The following is a 13,602-nucleotide window of genomic DNA, read 5'->3' on the forward strand; positions in this document are numbered from 1 at the left end:
TGATGAGAAGGTGACCTCGGGCAGGAAGAATTTCGAGACGATTGGTGAGAAGGAAGAAGGCCAAGGCAGGCACAGAGAGCAGAGGAAGAAAGGCCCAAGAAAGCCAGTAAGGAAGAGTCTCGAGGAGATCCGGGACAGTGAGGCGCCCCCACATTAGGACAGAGCAGCGACTCCCAGCTGTGAGCGTGTGCAGGGTGCTTGTGAAAAATGCAGATTCCTGCCCCTAACCATTCTGGTGTTCTGGGGCCCTGGAACCTGCATTGTAAAGAGTTCTGGCCATGGCCAGGTGGCTCAGTTGGTTGGAGTGTCGCCCTGTACACCAAAAGGTTGCGGGTTTGATTCCCGGTCAGGGCACATACCTGGGTTTTGGATGCAACCCCCGGTTGGGGTGTGTATGGGAGGCAACCAATCAATGTTTCTCTCTCACATCAATGTTTCTGTCCCTCTCTTTCTCTCTCTCCCTTCCTGTCTCTCTGAAATCAATAATCAAAAAATACATAGCCTTGGGTGAGGATTAAAAAATACTTTATTTTTAAAAAAGAATTCTGAAGGCACTACCTCTGGGGTACAGAATTTCAAGAAGAGGGGTGTGGTCCAGGAAGATAAAGCCTAAATTGGTCTATCGGATCCCACTCTTCAGGGGGTCATTGGTAACCATGGGAGAGAGAATTCTGGCGGCGGCGTGGGAGTGGAAGCCAGATTGCAGTGGGCTGAACAGTGAATGGGAGGTGAGAAAAGGGAGACAGCAAATGCGGACCCCCTTCAGAGAAATGTGGATGAGAGGCGGAGGCAAGAGCTCCGTCCCCCTCAAAGGCCACCTTCCATCTCCTGCAGAAAGTTGGCAAAGAGATTTCCGGCAATGTGGAAGATGAGTCAGACACCCCCAGACCCTCAGGATGCTGGGGGGGCGGGCCTGGCACACCTCTAGCTGCTAAACCCACTGCGCCTGCCTTCTGTCCACCCACTCCAAGTCCAGGCCACTGTTGTCACCACCCAAGTGGTCCTTCCACAGCCCGAGTCCAGCCGTGTCACTGCTAGCCTCGAAACCGTCCGACGGCTGCTGTCCCCAACTCTCACCTCCTCCCAGGGAACACCCGAATCCCTGAACCTGGCATTCAAAACCCCTCTGACTTTTTAAAAATCCTCACTGACTGGGGGATATGTTTATTGATTGTAGAGAGAGAAGAAGGAGAAGAGAGAAAGAGGGACATTGATTGGTCGCCTCCCGTATGCGCCCCACACCAGGGATCCAAACTGCAACCTAGGTGTGTGCTCTGACTGGGCATTGAACCAGCAACCTTTTGGTGTACGGGATGACACCCCAGCTAACTGAGCCACCAGGCGAGGGCCCTTCCGACTTCTGCGTCCCCACGTCACTCTGCATCTCACCTCTCCTCTCTCACCATCACTCCCCGTTTGAACCACATTCACCCTCCACGCAGGCCTGGAGGAGCCAAGAAGTTCCCCGGGGAACTGTGCTCCCCACCCTCGTTCGCTCGCTGGTCCTGTGCAGACTCAGCCAACCCAGGCACCACCTTTTCTGAGAGTTAGTTCCTCCCTCCTTGGAGAGAACCAGCACCGTGCCCACTCCTCTTCCAGCACGCAGGGAGAATGAATTATTCTGTATCTCTTTTGTTGACACAGCAGTCCCCTCACTGGGCTGTGCCTTGTCTGGGACCAAGGTCCTCATCTTACTCCTCTCTGCATCTCCAGAGCCTGGTGGGGGCCGACGGCCCAGTAGGTGCTGGCGAATGTGAAACGAGGTTTCACTTGAGTACCCACCGTGAGAAAGTAAATATTTAAATGGTCAGTACTCCCACTGAACCTTTGGCCCACCAATCAAATACCTGAATCTGCAGGTTCTTGTCCCTTCCCGAGTTGTATTAATACCCTCAGATTGATTTCCCCTCCTAAGGGGAAGAAAGGCAGGCTGTGGACAACGGGTCGTGAATGAGATGGTGCGAGGTCGCCTAGGGGCTAGGGTTAGGCAGCTACAGGAGGGTGTGCTCCAGTGAAAATATTTAGTTCGTTCTCAAGGAGCTGTACCTTGATTCTCTCCTTTAACAAGTTACTTAGCCTCTTTATACCGTAGTTCGGGTGGGGTTACGAATCCTATTACCTGAAAGAGTTGCGGTATTATTGTAATGCCCTACAAAATGCTAGTTATTGTTAGGTTTTCGAGATCCTAACAAAGTAGCACCTCAGGGTTCACGCCACCAACAAAATGCATCTGTTACTTCAAATGATTAGAAGAAATTCCCAAGGCAATACCGCTCTTAAAAGTTTGTTTGTCTAAAACCACAACTTCTGTTTGTCCCTGGCTCCTCAGGCCCACTTAAGACGACTATAAACGAAGCCCCGCCCCCTGGTCCCTAAGCCACGCCCCTTTCCGCACCAACCTCGACGTTGTAGGGCCCTTCAATATTGAAGGACATTTCTATTCACCAATAAGAAGTGAAATTTTTGTCAACGTCCGGTGAGGGGTAGGACTTCCTTGCTGTTGCTAAGACACTCTTGTTTTGCTTCTTGACAACCCTGGCGGGGGCGAGCTAGCAGCGGTCCGAGCTCCAGCCCCCGCGGGAGCAGGTGAGGCCCCGGGGCTCGGCGGGCAGCCGGGTGGGGAGGGCCGGCCCGAAGGGGAGCCGGGAAACGCCGCGGGGCTGGCAGAGCCTCGCCCACCGCGGAGGCCCCACCCCAGTCTCCTCCCTGCTGGTCCCCAGCCCCCGGTCCTCCCAACCCCCATCCTCCCACTTAGGAGACCTACGAGCTCCGGGGTGACCGATTCGGGGTCTCAATTCGGCATGCCGCTTCTGCCCCCCTCCTCTGTCGAGGCCCGGGCCAGCGTTGCGTTCCCCCATACTCTCCGACCCGAACCCCGCCCCCAGCACCTTGATCTCCCCACTTTTCGCGGGGTAATTCCTCCCACCCGAGGCTGGGCCAGTGGTCGCCAAAACCTTGGTCCGGACCTCTTGACTTGGACAGTAGGCGACGTGCTGGGATTCCAGGCTGCTCATTTCCCTCTTTGGGCCTCAGTTTCCCCATCTGTAAACGAGAAGTTGGGCCAAATGATCTCTAAGGACTCTTGGTCGCTGACGTTCAAGGATGTGGTTCTCTGACCCAGCTGTAGGCTTCCCTGAGGACGTGCATCCCGCTGGAGGAATCAGGTGGAACGAACTTGACAGACCTGGTTGGGATTCCCAGTGGCAAGGACCCGAGCAAGTTACCCAACCTCCCTGGGCTCGTATAAAATCGGGATGCGACAGAGCGTCTCCTCTGGGAGTTCTCGGGATACTATGAAGTATAAAGAGCCCAGTGCAGTGTAGGGTCAGTATTTGTTATTTTCTTTCCTTTGTCTGGTCCCCACATTTTCACCCTCGGAAGTGCCACCAGCTCCCTCAGTGTGAACGGTCGTTTCTCCCTCTGACCCTCCAGTCGGGATCTCCATCTGAGATCTTTCTGCCGGGTTTCCCTGGGAGGGATACTGGGGCAGGGGTTGGGATAGAGAGGGACTGGCGCCCTGATGTGGTGGTTGGACTCCACGGCTTCCCTTCTGCCCCTGATGATCCCTGGGTTGGTGGTGACCTACTCCTGGCAAGACACCTCCATCTGCGTGTCTTGCCAGCAACTGAGACTCAGCAGTTCTAAAGTCAGACTGGCCTGCCCCTCCCTGTCCGTCCGCTACACGGATGCCTTTCCATCTCCTCCACTCTAGGCGAGACATCCTGTGTCTCCCAGGGCTGTCACCGGCATTGCGCCACGCCCCTCCCACTCAGCCCGCTCCCAAGCTGCTTTGAGTCTGCCTCAGCAAGGATCTCACATCCCTTCATTTCGGAAGCCACCACTGGGTTCAAGTCTTTAATGTCTGTCACCTGGGCCATTGCTCTAGCTTCCTAACTGGTGTCCCTGCCTCTAGTGCCTCCTCCCAGTAACTCAGATATATCAACAGGATAAATGCCCCCCAAACACAACCAGGTCACCAGCCCCAAAGAGACTCCAAAGGGCTTCTCATTCCCCACTAAAGATACGCGCACTTCATGGGCCTGGGTTTCGGGCCCTCCCACATCTCCACAACCTGCCCCTGCCTCTTCTCCCTGGCCTCCTTCCTCCCTTCTCCTTTTCTAGCTTCTGTCCTCCAGCCTCATCTCACTCTGGACTCCAACAGACAGCGCTTGGAGTTTTCTACTTTGTTTGTTCTTCTCTGCCCAGAGGGTCTCCCTCACCTTGCCTACCTGTCGGGGTCCCTACTCTCTCCCCTCGTAAGGGCCGACTCGAACACTGCCCCGCCCCCCAAGCTGTTCTTACTGCCCTCCCCCTGCCCCCTCTAGAATTCTCCTTTTTCCTCTGTCCATGAGCCTGTCTTGTGGCCCTTACTGCTTCCTGCCACGAACCACAGTCGGCTCCTCATGCGCATGTGCCTGTCTCCCCAGTAGTACGCCCCTCGAAAGCAGGGACCCCCTCTCGCCTGGAGTGGAGTAGAGTGGAGTGGATGGGAAAGCGTAAGCTTGAAGTCATACATACCTGATCACCCCCTAGCTCCTCCACCTGTTAGCTGAGTGGAATGTTGCTTCCCTTTTCTCAGCCTGCATGGCCATCAGAAAAGTGGGGGCCCCAGGGCCCATCTGACAGAGTTATGGGGAGCCCATCCAGTCGCCTCACTTAAGGTCGGCGCTCAGCACCTAGCGTGGAATGAGACGGTGCACCCTCCCCCCCGCAGGGGCCGGCGAACTGTAATTCTGTGGCAGTGTAGGGATCTGTCAGTCACCTGCCACGTGCCACACGCCAGACTTCACGCTCTAGGGCATCTACAGCGGAAGGAAGTCCTTTTCCCCCTGGTGACTGTCCGGGCACATGGCTCGCTGCTGAGTCATGACTGGCTGTGAGATGTCACCAGGTGTGAGCGATTGTGAATGATATTTTTTGAAATAAGTCCCTGCTAACTCCAATTTGTGTTTGTGATAATGTCACTCTTAGTCTCGTGCGTTCAAATCTGTGCTCCTCGGGGGGAAGGGGGCAGTGGGCGACTGCGGGACCCGCTGTCCATGGCAAGAGCTGTTCCCGGGCAGAGCGAACAGCTGCGGTGGTCACGGCTGTCCGGTGTGCTTTGTGTCTCGACCAGGATATTTGGGGTTTCATCCACGTCTGTGTACAACATGAGCTGGTGTTATTTGTTACATCATATCATATGTAAAGAAAATGTCATTTTTTAACTTGAATCCCTCATTCGGTTGAATTTTCGTTTGTTGATCTGAGAGAGAAAGAAACATCGATGCGCTGCTCCCTTATTTATGCATTCTTCGGCTGCTCTCTGTCTGTCCCCTGACGGGGGCACCAAACCCACAACCTTGACCTTGGGGACGACCCTCTATCCAACTGATGTTCCTGGCCAGGACAAGAAACTGCCTTGATCTCTCCCTCCCTCCCTTCCCTCTTACACTCCCTCCCTCCTTCCTTCTTTCTCCCTTCCCCATGGTCCAAGGCACATTAGAAGTTCTCACTGAACCTCAGTAAAACGAGAAAAAATAAGGGCAGTTTCTTAAAAACCTTTGTGTATATATAAAAGGTAACTATCTTTTCTTAAGAAGGGCTGTCCTTTATTCTGCAACCATCTCCTTACTGTTAAAACTTTCCTTTGTAGTAGGTGATGGAGTTTTTAATGCTCTTAGAGAAATTTTCTGGTGTTAACCCTGTGTCTGCTTCCCCCATTTTAAACCGACCTGCAACGCCCAGGCCTCCCAGGCCCGGCTTCCTGACCCCAACGCTGCCATCCTGGATGCATGCCCCCAGGCCCTGGGGTCCTCTCCCCACACCTTACCAGCTTTGCTCTGCGGTGGCCAGGGCCAGAGGGTGCCCGTGCCGGGAAAGGCAGGAGGTTGGCCGAAGAGCGCAAGCTGTATCCCTGACATGGCTGTAAGCAGGCGCCGGCCCGGACTGGGGTGCGGAGGATGGAAGGTGTTTGTGTTTCTCTCTCGTCTCCTACTCACATGTGACGGGCGCAGGCACAAAGCTGGAGTCCGAAGACTCGATGTGGGTTCGGATCCTGGCTCTGCCATTGCTGCCCGGGCACCCCTGGGCCCGTGTCAGAGCCTCTCTGATCCCCAGGCGCCTTGTCTGAGAACTGGGGCTGGGGCTGCTTCCACAGTTTGTCACAGGACGGAATGAGGTGACGGGCGGGAAAGCACAGGGTGACCACACCACCGTGCGGCGCCGACTGCAGCAGCACGACACCACAGCTCGCATGGGGCGGGGACCCGGAGCGCAGCGGCTGGCTTGGCCGACTGCAAGGACGTTTCGTTGGCTGGTGTACGAGGAAGGGACTGGAGCTCCCTGTCTTACTGCGCCAATGACAAGAGTCTACGTTTACTGTAGAGTCTCTTCTTAGTCCCAGCGTCCAGATGAGAAAACTGAGGCTGACAGGGGTAGACGCCTGTCTGAGACAGACCAAGCAGTGAATTCAGATCTGCCTGTGGACCCGCACTCCCAATGGCACGACCTGCTCCGAGTGCGCCTGCCTCCCCCAGCTGCCTGGCGGCGGTCAAGGGTGCGGGCCAGGGTGTGCCAGGCATTGGGTGGTGGGGCCCCCCGGGGGGGGGGGGCTGGTGACACTTCAGGCCTCATTTCCCAGAATTCATTCATTTTCCCACATCCCCTAGCCCCCTTAAGGATTCTTCCCAAATGCTTCAGAAGCCGAGCAACAAAGGGTGACTGAGGTCAGTGCCATGGAAGAACAGTGGACAGTGGGACAGGAGACACTAGCTTTGACAAGGCCACGAGAGGCCAAGAACCCTGTGACTCTGGTCACCTAGGAGCAGCCGCCCCTCAGACGCAGGCGAGGCTGCGTGGGCTCGCAGAGGGGCCCACGTGCACCAGGGCAGGCTCTGGGGCGGGTCGAGCCCCGGCGCCCGCAGACGCGAGTGCCCCGGCCGCACGCACACCTGCATTATTAAAGGGCTCTCTTTTAGGCCTGCCGTGATCTCTCTGGCCCGGAGCTGTCAGGTGCACGCTCGTCTGCAGGGAAGATGGATACGGCCATTAACCCCGAGCTCTATTTTGGGCGGCACGCTCCCCGCAGGGTTTTGAGTCACGTCTGGATGACTGTAGCCGGATTCCAAGGGTACCGACCGCGTCACAAAAATTCTCCTTCCCCTCCGTGCTTGGAGCACCCCCAGTAACTGTTCCTTTTCGTTCTTGAAGTCCCATCCCCTCGGAGCCCCCGGAGCGCCCGGAGTGGTTACGAAAAGCTGTCCGCAACCATGGTCTTCAATAAACCTGGCCGGTGGCGTGGCAGTGTAGCAGTGGGGTGGTGATCGTTCAGGGAGCTTTACGTTTTCCAGAGGCTCACGTGCACACCCTGGGCGCCGCACCAGCTCCAGAAGCCAACACGGATTGTCCCGTTCCGCAGCGCAGGGAACCTGGCTCGGGTTAAACTCCCCGCCCAAGGCTGCAGAGCGAGGAAGAGGGAAGGAGCACTGCAGCCACAGAATCGCTGCTGCAGCCCAAACCCCCGGCCAGCAGGTCCTGCACCTTTTCTGCTCTGCAGGGCGATGCCCCGTCCCCCGGCACTCCAGTCGGCTTCTCCCCGTGGTCCCTGAAGAACTCACGGGCTTTGGTCCTGCTCCAGCTTCATCGGGGTCCCTGGTGCTGACAAAGAGTCGGAGCAGCCGTCGCAGACCCCGACCTCCCCGAGCACAGGCGCGCACATGGTTGCCTCTGCGTTCCCTTCCAGAAGCCCCACGCCGGCACTTTCCAGCCTGAGGACGAGTTGGCTCAGACTGAAATGTGTAGGTGGGAGGTGCCTAAGCAGCTGCTTCAGCATTTTAAGTTGTTCTCACTTGAAAATCTCCGGGGGCAAACAAACCCTAGAGCCCCTACCCTTTGACCATCCTGCCGGCGTAGCCACCACCTTCTGCGCGCTTGGTCGCGTGCAGGAGGAGCCATGCCGCGGACCTGGAGACGGCCTTGACGTCCACGAGCAACAAAGACGAGGTGGCTCACTGGACTCGGAGAGATCAGGAGCGTGAGCACAAAGTACAATGAGCTTCCTGTGCCTGGTGGTTTGCCAGCGTCTATATAGAGACAAACAAAAACTACTAATAACCGAATGGTGCGAGCGCCCAGAACTGATGAGATAAGAGGCGCCATCTGTCCACCGAGAAATCGGAAAATGCCAGCGTGGTGGGACGGCGGCGGCGTTGGCGGCAGGCTCCCCGCCTCGGGTGCGGGAGCTGGCCGAGTGGGATGGCGCTGAGGGCCCCTGAGGCGCCGGAGAGTAGGAGGGAGTGAGCGCGCAGCCAGAGGCGGCCCTCGGAGAGCTCCCTGCTGGGCCAACCCAGGTCGGGGCAGCCTGGGGACCGCAGACCCCGGAGGGGAGATCAGATAGCTGTCTCGCGGCAGGATCCCCACGAGCCACTCGAGAGGCCGCACACTCAGAGTCAGCTTGGTGGGTGCCTGCCGGGGGTCCGTGCCCCGAGGAGGCCTGGCAAAGGGGGAGGAGCGCCCACCCTGAAGCGGGGCCGCACTCACACCCCAGCCCGCCCGCTGCCCCCTCGCGGAGCAACCTCAGGGGGGCGGTGCAGGGGTTGCGTGCCTCTGTTGGCGCAGGACCCGCCAGAGCTCACGGGCTCACTGCAGCGGCCGGCGATCAGACACGCGAAGCGCTTTGGACAGTGGCCGGCGCCCTGCACACCTGGTGAATGCCACCTGTCCGTGCCCACCTGTTGGTCACTGTGCTGGGCGTCCCTGGGGTTCGGGGGCTGTGCCGTGAGAGGGACTTCGTTGGGAAATGCGGGAGGTGCTGGAGTAACATTTGTCTCTATTTGCTGGATGTGGATTGCTAAAGAGGGTTTAACAACACGGTGGTTTGTATTCATTTATATTAGCACTTCTTCTGAGATAAAAAAGGCCTTTGAATTATAGGATAAATTGGATTATAAGAGAAACACCAGGATTTCCAGCAACGCTCCTAGTCACCAAGCATCCAGGCCCATCTCTTCAGGAAAAGCCCCATCTGTTGCTAGATAACTGGATCTGGAAAGACAAAAATGTACACGTGCGCATCGGGCTTTATAACTTCCCAGTCAGAGCCACGTGCGTTCTCGCACTGGGTCCCCCCCGAGTGGGAGGGCCAGCCACGCGCCTGGCCCCGTGAGCCTGGCTCCCGTGCGTGGTCTCGACGGATTCCCGGGACAGCCTCGCGAGGCAGGCGCGATGGCCCACGTGGTGCTGCCGAGGAGTCGGGCCACGTGGCCCGAGGCCACGGCATGGGGGAGCGGCAGCGGGAGCACCCAGCCTCCGACTCCGGGCCAGCCAGGCAGGGCAGGGCGGCCCGAGGGGCGGTGGGCAGGGAGCGCTGGAGGGCCCGGCGTGGGGCCAACGGGGACACAGACAGAGCACCGCGGTCCCCGTTCCTGCTGCAGACCGGGGCCTGGGGCGGGAGGCACGTGCTCTCCCGTGAGCCCAGGACTGTGAGTCGCGGCCTGACGGGAACTTCAGTCACGCCTGCCGGAAACCAAGACCACGCACGTGGTGGGCAGGCAGAGAGACTCGGCGTGTTCCCGGCCAGCTCCCGGCCCCGGCGCCAGCCTGGCCAGCAGTCGGCGTCTGCCCGGCCGACGGCAGTGTGGGCTCGCGGCGCCGCTCGGGGGCGCGCTCCGCCGCCGGGCCCAGCACCCCGGGCTGACTCATCCGCCCGTCTGCAGGCTCGCTGGCCATTTGGCAAAGGATGCGGAGGAGTGAGGACCGGGAGGTGTCAAGTTGTTACTGAGACATTTCTAATTTGTGATGTGTGGATTTCAAGCCAACTCTTTTGTCCTGGTTTTTCCTGTTTTCTGCAGCACCCCGTGGGGAGAGAGATTTTCTGCTCCCGCCAAGCTGGCAGGGCCTGCTTCCTGAAGCGCCCGCGCGCGTCTTCCTCGCCAGCCCGGCAGCCCCGGGAAGCCCGCCGTCTCCTCCGCGGCCACAGTGGAGGGATCATGGGCGAGGTGGAGGGGAAGAAGGATGAGGCTGACTATAAGCGACTGCAGACCTTCCCGCTGGTCAGGGTGAGCCCGGAGAAGGGGGGCGGGGCGCCCCCCGGGGCCCACACACCAGAGCCCAGAGCGAGGCTGGTGAGCCGGTGGGAGGAAGTCCGCTGGGAGGAGCTGGGGACACGGAGGTCGGAAGTGGGCAGTGACCATTCTCTCATTCATGCGTCCATCCAGCAAGTGCGCATCCGGGCTGCTCACTGTGCACGGGCCCTGCTCCGGGCACCGCGGATGAGGCCCACGGGGGGCCTGGCCCACGTGAAGGAGGGGTTTAAACAGCGGTGTCAGAGTGGGTTTATGGGGAAAAGCAAGGTCTCTTCTCAGCACCTGAGCGAGGCTGTCAGGTGGGCTGTTGGATGTAGTCGCCTGGAGCCCCAAACTGATAACACTGGGATGAAATCGTGGGGCCCCTCCCCACACATAAGATAAGTAAACCCATGGAACAGGCCGGGACCTCCTGGAGAGCAGACGGCTGGAGGAGAGGAGGGGGTGGGGACAGGCCCAGGGCCCTGCAGCCCTGGGACTGGGAGGCACCCAGCAAAGTGGGCTGCGGAGCCGCAGGCGGAGAGGCAGGTTGGAAACCGTGGGCCGTTGAGAGCTGCCGGGCCGTCTCTTCCGGCTTCTGGGCTGCGGCCCAGCTGTGCTCTGGGGCTGCTGGTCGACCACTGCCTGGGCTGGCGCTCTTCCCCACGTCCGCGGGCTGGCACGTGGTGCTGGTGAAGCTTCGTGCCCTCGGGGAACGGCCTGGGCCTTGGAGTCCACGGGGCTCCGCTCGAGCCCAGGCCACAGTTCCCAGCCGCACTCCCTGAGTGAGGAGCTGGGTCACCTCCCTGGGCTCCGCCCAGGGCCTTGCCGGGCACACGCCCAGTGTCCGGGCCTTAAGCTCGGCACCAAGAGGCCAGCCCAGAGACCAGGCCGTGGGCTGAGCCCCTGTCCGTGTGTCGCCCCGCCCTGTCCCCAGCACTCGGACATGCCGGAGGAGATGCGGGTGGAGACCATGGAGCTGTGTGTCACGGCCTGTGAGAAATTCTCCAACAACAACGAGGTATTGCCCCTGGTCAGGCAGCCCCTCGGGCCCGTGGGGAACCCCGTGGGTAAAGCAAGCACCCCGGGCCCCCGCAGCCAGCGCAGAGTGCCCCGCTGGGGCCAGGCCAGCACCATCCCTGGGAGCGTCTGTGGCCTGGAGAAGGCCAGCGAGGGAAGAGGCTGGCGCTGTTGCGGGCGCTGACCTGGTGCCCACGCCCAGCCTGGAGGGACAGAAGCCAGAGGGGTCTTGGTGACGCCCCGCCCCTGTGCCCTGTCCCAGGCGGGCGGCTGAGTAGGGCGCCTTTCCCTGGGCCCCGTGCCAGCGGAGCACAGGCCCACCGGCACTCATGCATGCGTTCATCCACCCACCCATCCGGAGAGACCTCAGGCGCCGTCTCTGCGCCAGGCGCCGTCCTGGGGACTGGGGTAGGGCCGCGGGTGTCAGCTCGGGGGTCCAGGGGTCCCAGCCGTCAGTCCAGCGGTGAGTGAGAAGGAGGTCGGCGCCACGGCAGCCGGCGGGGAGGCAGACCCTGGCCCGTGAGAGCCCGGGCTTTGGGCCAGCCGGGCCGAGTTCCGATCCCACCCCCAGCCCTTCCCAGCTCTCTACCCTTCGATGAGCAATTTCTCGTCTCCGAGCCCCTTTCCTATCGGTACAAGGGGTGGGGGTGCCGCGCCCTCAGTGGGCGGTGCTGAGGGTGTGTGTGCTGAGGGCGTGCGGACAGAGTGCTCAGGGGCACCTGGCACTGGGGGGAGGGGGGAGCTGCTGGTGCATGGCAGGTGCCCGAGCCGGGGACCTGTCCCACGGGGACCCGGGCCTCTGCCCTTCCCCCGACCTCTTCCGGAAAGAAGCTTCTCAAAGGAGCATGTTGGGGAAGGGGTGGGGCTGTCGCCCTGACTGGGGGAAGCAGTGCAGCTTCTCTCCTGGGAGCTTAGGGAACCGTCAGGGAACAGCCTTTCTGTTCCCCGAGGACAACCGGACACCCGGACACCCGCAGTGACAGTGACAATCCTATTCAGTCCTCAAAGGGCTTTTGGAGATGCGACTTCCTTCAGTCCTGGGAACAGCCCGGCCGGCACGGAAACGGGGAACAGGCGTTAAGTGGCGGGCGGAGCTGGGATCCCACCTGCTCTGCCCCGCCCCCCAGACGGTGTCCGTCTGGCCCGTGAGGTGGCGTCTGCTTCCCGGGCCCCTGTGCGGTGGCCCCTGGCAGGGACCCCCCCTCCCCGCCCCCGTACCCCCCCCCCAGCGGCCCGGGGAGCAGGAGAACAGCGAGGGCGGGTCAGCAGGCCTTGCTCCCACCCAGGCTGCTGCTTCCTGCAGAGGGGGCTGACGCCGCACTCCCCCCACACACGCCCCAGGAGTGCCCCTCTGTTCCAGAGCGCCGCCAAGATGATCAAGGAGACCATGGACAAGAAGTTCGGCTCCTCCTGGCACGTGGTGATCGGCGAAGGCTTCGGCTTCGAGATCACGCACGAGGTGAAGAACCTCCTCTACCTGTACTTCGGGGGCACCCTGGCCGTGTGCGTCTGGAAGTGCTCCTGACACCGCCTGGCCCCCGGCCCCCGGCCCCCGCCCGCAGGGCCTGTCCCTGCCCGTCATCGTCGTCATCGGGCTGGGGGCAGCCCCAGGCAGGCCCTCGGCTCCTGAAGGAGGAGGAGAGCATGGGGTCTTCCTTTCGTCCCGTGTGCCCGTGTCCTGAGCCGTGCCCGGCGTGTGAACTTGCTGGCGCCTCTCCCCCAGGCTCCCCGCCGCCCCCCTCCGAGTCCGGGGTGCGCGGGGCGGCGGGCAGTGGTCTCCGTGCGGGAAGGGCAGGGAGATGCAACAGGGTAGCGGGAGGGCGGGGAGGTGGGACCTTCCTCCCAAGGACACGCCAGCTCCGCCCGTCTCAGGGGCCACGTCCCCTCGCACCTGGAAGCCCCCTGCCCTTCCCCCCCAGCTCTGCCGGCAGAGGCCCCCTGTCCTCGCCCTGACCGACCATATGCAAAGGCCCCAAGAAGGAGCCTGTCCTCCCCAGGGGCACCGGCAGCTTCTCCCCTGTCCTCCGGAGAGGTGGTGAGTGACGCCCAGAGCCCCGCCCCCACCCCCGCCGCCGCCGCCACCGCCGGGCTTCGTGAACCTTCTCCGCTGCCTCCACCGCGCAGCTGGTGTCCAGTGGCCGAGGGTGTGGGGGCCGCCGCTGCCGCGCAGCCTCTGGAGGTGCCACGGAGCCTCGGGGAGCCGCCGGGCCAGGGGCGCGCTCGCCGAGAGGCCTGTCTGAGCAGGGAACCTGGCCTGCCAGCACTTCTCATCAGGGACCGCATGCTGCTTTGTACTCCTGTCTCTGCTGGGTTTTCTATGTCCTTTCCGCGTGGGGGAAGCGTTTTAGTAGAAGGGTGAAGCCTATTTTACATAGCGGTCTAATTTATATAAACGTCATGGTTTTTACAATTAAAATGGCCAAAAACCGACTCGGTCTGTAGCCTCTGGAGGCTGGGGAGAGCCGTGATCGGGATCCCCGGGCTGTGGTGTCCCCGGGGGCCCAGAGTGGCGCCTGGTCAGAGAGCGAGGCTGCTGGGA

General features: G+C 60.8%; 1 protein-coding gene across 2 annotated transcripts; it reads left to right on the forward strand.

Moving 5' to 3' along the window:
- Positions 1 to 2,486: 2,486 nt before the first annotated feature.
- DNAL4 (dynein axonemal light chain 4) lies at positions 2,487 to 13,493 on the forward strand. 2 transcript variants are annotated; one of them, XM_045834900.1, is made up of 5 exons: positions 2,487 to 2,586; positions 3,122 to 3,324; positions 9,831 to 10,037; positions 10,981 to 11,064; positions 12,424 to 13,493. In XM_045834900.1, exons 3-5 carry the CDS (start codon positions 9,969 to 9,971, stop codon positions 12,586 to 12,588), a joined length of 318 nt encoding a protein of 105 aa, XP_045690856.1. In that variant the 5' UTR covers positions 2,487 to 2,586; positions 3,122 to 3,324; positions 9,831 to 9,968; the 3' UTR covers positions 12,589 to 13,493. The 2 variants fall into 2 exon arrangements, with proteins under 2 accessions (XP_045690856.1, XP_045690857.1); XM_045834901.1 differs by lacking the exons at positions 2,487 to 2,586; positions 3,122 to 3,324 and having other exon boundaries at positions 9,990 to 10,037; positions 12,405 to 13,493.
- The last annotated feature ends 109 nt before the right edge of the window (positions 13,494 to 13,602 follow it).

The sequence above is a fragment of the Phyllostomus hastatus genome, unplaced genomic scaffold (genome assembly GCF_019186645.2).
Source record: "Phyllostomus hastatus isolate PE091 unplaced genomic scaffold, TTU_PhHast_1.1 phas_contig_198, whole genome shotgun sequence".
NCBI classification, from domain to species: Eukaryota; Metazoa; Chordata; class Mammalia; order Chiroptera; family Phyllostomidae; genus Phyllostomus; species Phyllostomus hastatus.